This window comes from Montipora capricornis, chromosome 1 (assembly GCF_036669925.1).
Source record: "Montipora capricornis isolate CH-2021 chromosome 1, ASM3666992v2, whole genome shotgun sequence".
NCBI classification, from domain to species: domain Eukaryota; kingdom Metazoa; phylum Cnidaria; class Anthozoa; order Scleractinia; family Acroporidae; genus Montipora; species Montipora capricornis.
The window spans coordinates 40,994,535-40,998,318 of record NC_090883.1 but is presented as its reverse complement, the minus strand read 5'-3'; the positions used below and the strand labels follow the sequence as shown (position 1 = coordinate 40,998,318).

General features: G+C 41.3%; 1 protein-coding gene across 1 annotated transcript in view; it reads right to left on the bottom strand.

Annotated features, from left to right (window-relative positions):
- Positions 1-2,037: 2,037 nt before the first annotated feature.
- Positions 2,038-3,784, bottom strand: part of LOC138044048 (uncharacterized) — a 25,168-nt gene continuing 23,421 nt past the window's right edge. Inside the window, exons 16-17 of the mRNA XM_068890651.1 lie at positions 3,305-3,464; positions 2,038-2,517 (exon numbers count right to left, since the gene is read on the bottom strand). Coding sequence (XP_068746752.1) covers positions 2,362-2,517; positions 3,305-3,464 — 316 coding nt within the window. The 3' untranslated portion in view covers positions 2,038-2,361. The remainder of the gene's footprint in view (positions 2,518-3,304; positions 3,465-3,784) is intronic.

Here is a 3,784-nt window from a genome sequence, read left to right as displayed (position 1 = left end):
AACATACATGATATGAGTCGTATTATACAAAAGAGGCCGTAAAGCGAGAGAACCACTTGACGCTATCAATTATTGGGTTTGAAAAACGCAGGGTACGATTCCCACCAGAAAAAGACTGTACCATCACGTCTAAATGAAGGTGTCAGAATCGTTCCCTTACCCTAAATTGCACCCGAAACGTTTCATTTCGTAACTGCCAAATCCGGATCCAGTTTGTACCAAAAGATCGTTGATCCAAAATACGCCGATATGTTAAAACAATTGAATATCAAGATGAATTTAACAAATCGAAAGTGGTTCAGCGTTGTCTGCACTCTTATCGACAACGATATTCGTCATCACAGAGGTCAAAATGTTGTGGGCTCACTAGGCGCAATATTCAACGTCAAAGAAAGTTTTTAATTAAGAGCACGGCCAAAATCATGACACAAAGAAAGAGGAAGCGTTGTCTATAACTTTCTCGCAATATGATTGGGTTATTTCCCAAAATGGGCGAAACTGATTGGCTATTACATTGCGTGATAAATTGACGCGAGCATGACGCGTACGGCGTTGTCTAGACTCTTATCGACAACGGCAAATTAGCCAATCAAGCAAATTATGGTAAAAATGGTGGTATACTGCTTCAAGTTACTGAAATATTCGTTCCACGAAAATACACCTCACAATCACTTTCGACACTTTTATTTTATAGTATTTTCTACCTACAACAATTCTCACTTACACTGGGCAAAGCCCAACGACCTCTTCACAATACAAGAGACACTCCGTCCTCTTAAGTGATTTGTAAGCCAGTATCTCGAACTAGAGGCACCTAAGGTCAGACACTGTAGAGAGCAACTGAAAATGTTTTTCTTTGCAGAAATTACGAGTTCTTCAGGTTTTATTGCTTACATTATAATATGGCTTGCTGTGTTTGCAAGAAAAACGGACGTAAGCCTTTGTAACCTTTGATCAGACCAGGTCATTTTTTTCGACTTCCCAGGTGGACCGACTCTTCCTCTGCCCGCTAATTTTCCCTTCCACCATCTCCCAAAGAAAAAGAACACCACATCGCAAGTTAAATCCCATCCTGTAACTGGATACCTGGTCACGCTCCCTGATTCTACATACTTTGTTCGGCGATACATTAAAAAACGATTCCTTTTCAGACGTCTGACGAATTAAAATTCGTCAAAATTGGGGATGATTGGCCGACCTTTTTGGCTTTTTTACGGAACGAAGCGGGGTTAAATCCCATAAAAAGCTTAAAAAGATTGAGGAACCGAAACGATGCAGAGCTCCATAAAAAAACTTTACAAGAAGGAGGTCAATATTTACGAAGCTTGACAAACCACCCATATGTATTTTGGAGAAGTGAAGGCCTACGTTTTCACGGTTCATCCTTAATCTCTGATAGGAATTTCATATTTAAAAATAATACATGTATATGAAGCAAAAATTGTCGCCTTTTCTTATAGGATTCATCTATTCAATTAAAGAGTACTTGGATTAAGAGATACTCCGACATGTTGGTGTTGGTCAATATGTCCGTTCGTATTCCAGTCCGAAGAGAAAGAGATCGTTTCTCAGGAAACAAGGTTCTTTCCCAGCCTTTTGGAGCGATGATTTTGTCAAAAATATAAAATTTGGTTCTGATTTGGTGTTTTCGTTATTATAAACACTTTTCATGCGTCTGTCATCTTTTTTGATCACTAACATCAATAGGCCATTTCCGAGTTCATGTCTGCCTCCTCTCCAAAGCGAGTCTAAGTGCGAATTTTTTGTGATGTTAATTAGTACTTCTTTACATAAGAATGAAAAGTAATTTTCATAACTAAAACTTTGCACTTAGACTTGCTTTGAAGAGGAGGCAGACATGAACTCGGAAATGGCCTATTGGGATGGGATGGGATGGGATGGGATGTCGACTTCGGGACAGGGCTATCCTCATCTTTTTCCTGCTAGCAGAGGTCTCCTTTCTTTTGCGTTCGCTTAGGTGACGAATACAGGAAAAGAGACATCTGCCGTGGGTCGAAACTCTCTTTGATCCCAACCGCCGTCCACAACCTCGGACGGCACTCTTCAAACCGCATGCCCCATGATATGTTTGCTGACTGTGACTTGAGCCCACTGTGTCCCGCGCATCCCTTTACAGTAACTCCGCTGTTGTTAAGTGAGCCCACACAACATAAGGATTCGGTCGTTAAGTAACCGCCGTGCATGATCAACGCAGTGAATTTCGACCCACGGCAGAGGTGTCTTTCCCGTACTCGCCAACCCATCGAACACAAAAGAAAAGAGACCTGCTAGCAGGGAATCCCATCTTTGGCCTCTGTGGATAATCTCTCGCCTTTTGCTTTCCACCTTCTTAGGTCACCATCAGCTGAGTTTTTGTGTCTCTTCTAAAATCGACGAATAACATTTGTCACAAACTCGTCGCAGAATTGCCGCGGGATATCCAGGCTGAGTGGGGACTTGAGTTCGCTTGGAGGTACATGACGCACAGAAAACACCACCACACTTCCGGCAATGATGCTGCGGATAACAATTTGATTAAACAAAAAAATTAATACAAACCATTCTGACAGAATTTAAGAAATAGTCTGGTGGAATGATTGCCATTTTTATTACCAAGCGCGTTATCCAAAGGCGGAGAAGACTAAAAAATCGATTTGATTTCGTTTAGATTCACCATCCTCGGAGACTCGGAGGCAGACAGTCGAAAGAAGACGAAAAAATCATCGGCACAAACGAGACAACAGGCCATTTCCGAGTTCACGTCTGTCTCCTCTTCAAAGCGAGTATAAGTGCGAACTTTTTGTGATGGTAATTAGTTCTACTTTAAATATGAAAGAAAGCTAATTCGCAGTTAGACTCGCTTTGAGGAGGAGGCAGATATTAACTTGGAACTGGCCTATTGCCCGAAACGGAAAATACCATAATACTCTTTGTTTGTGCACCCAAATTCTAAATAGGTATTGCTTCCAGTTTCTCTTGGGACTTACAATGGTCCCAACAATGCTTATTCAAAATTTGGGTGGACAAACAAAGAGTATTATGGTACTTTCCGTTTCGGGCAATTGAAAGTTTACAAGACGGGCGAAACAAGTAAACTTTCGCAAATCACGAACATCTCTCGCGCAACTTCTTCGCCAATACGTAAACGCATGAAATACACTTTCTTTTTTTCTCAAAAAAGGGTCTAATGATAAAAGCGGTCTCTAACACACACATCGACAGACTGTTATAAGAAAACATTTTCCCCCTTTCAACTCAAACGCTTCATCGTAGAGGAAAAAGAGTACTTGTCTCTATTACACACCTTCCTATTCACCAACGAGAACTTGGTTTTGCAGGCCATGCAGGTCTTAATCAAATCATCCGAAACCCAGGCTCTTGTAACTAAACAAGCAGTGTGCGTACTGCCACATTCCACTGCTCGGACACGCCTTCCATCCATGTCCAGTTCACACGGCACTGACCTGAAATGAAAGGTTTAGCTAGTTCAACTGTATCAACAAAGCTGCGTTTACACAATAAAATCCTTAGCACTTAGCCTAGACGGGCTTTGTTACCAACATTTGATACTTAAGATGACTTAGGCCCCCTCCGCACGAATCCGGATATATTTTTGAATCGTCAACTTTTCTTCGCGGATTCGCCTTCTGTCTACACGTATCTGGCAAATCAGGCATGCGAACCCGCAACTTTTAAAATCCGTTTTCCAGAGCAGAAAGTTTTGAATTCTTAACGTGCCAAAATAAAAATAAAAAAAATTTGCCTAGGCATTGTTTTTGATTTC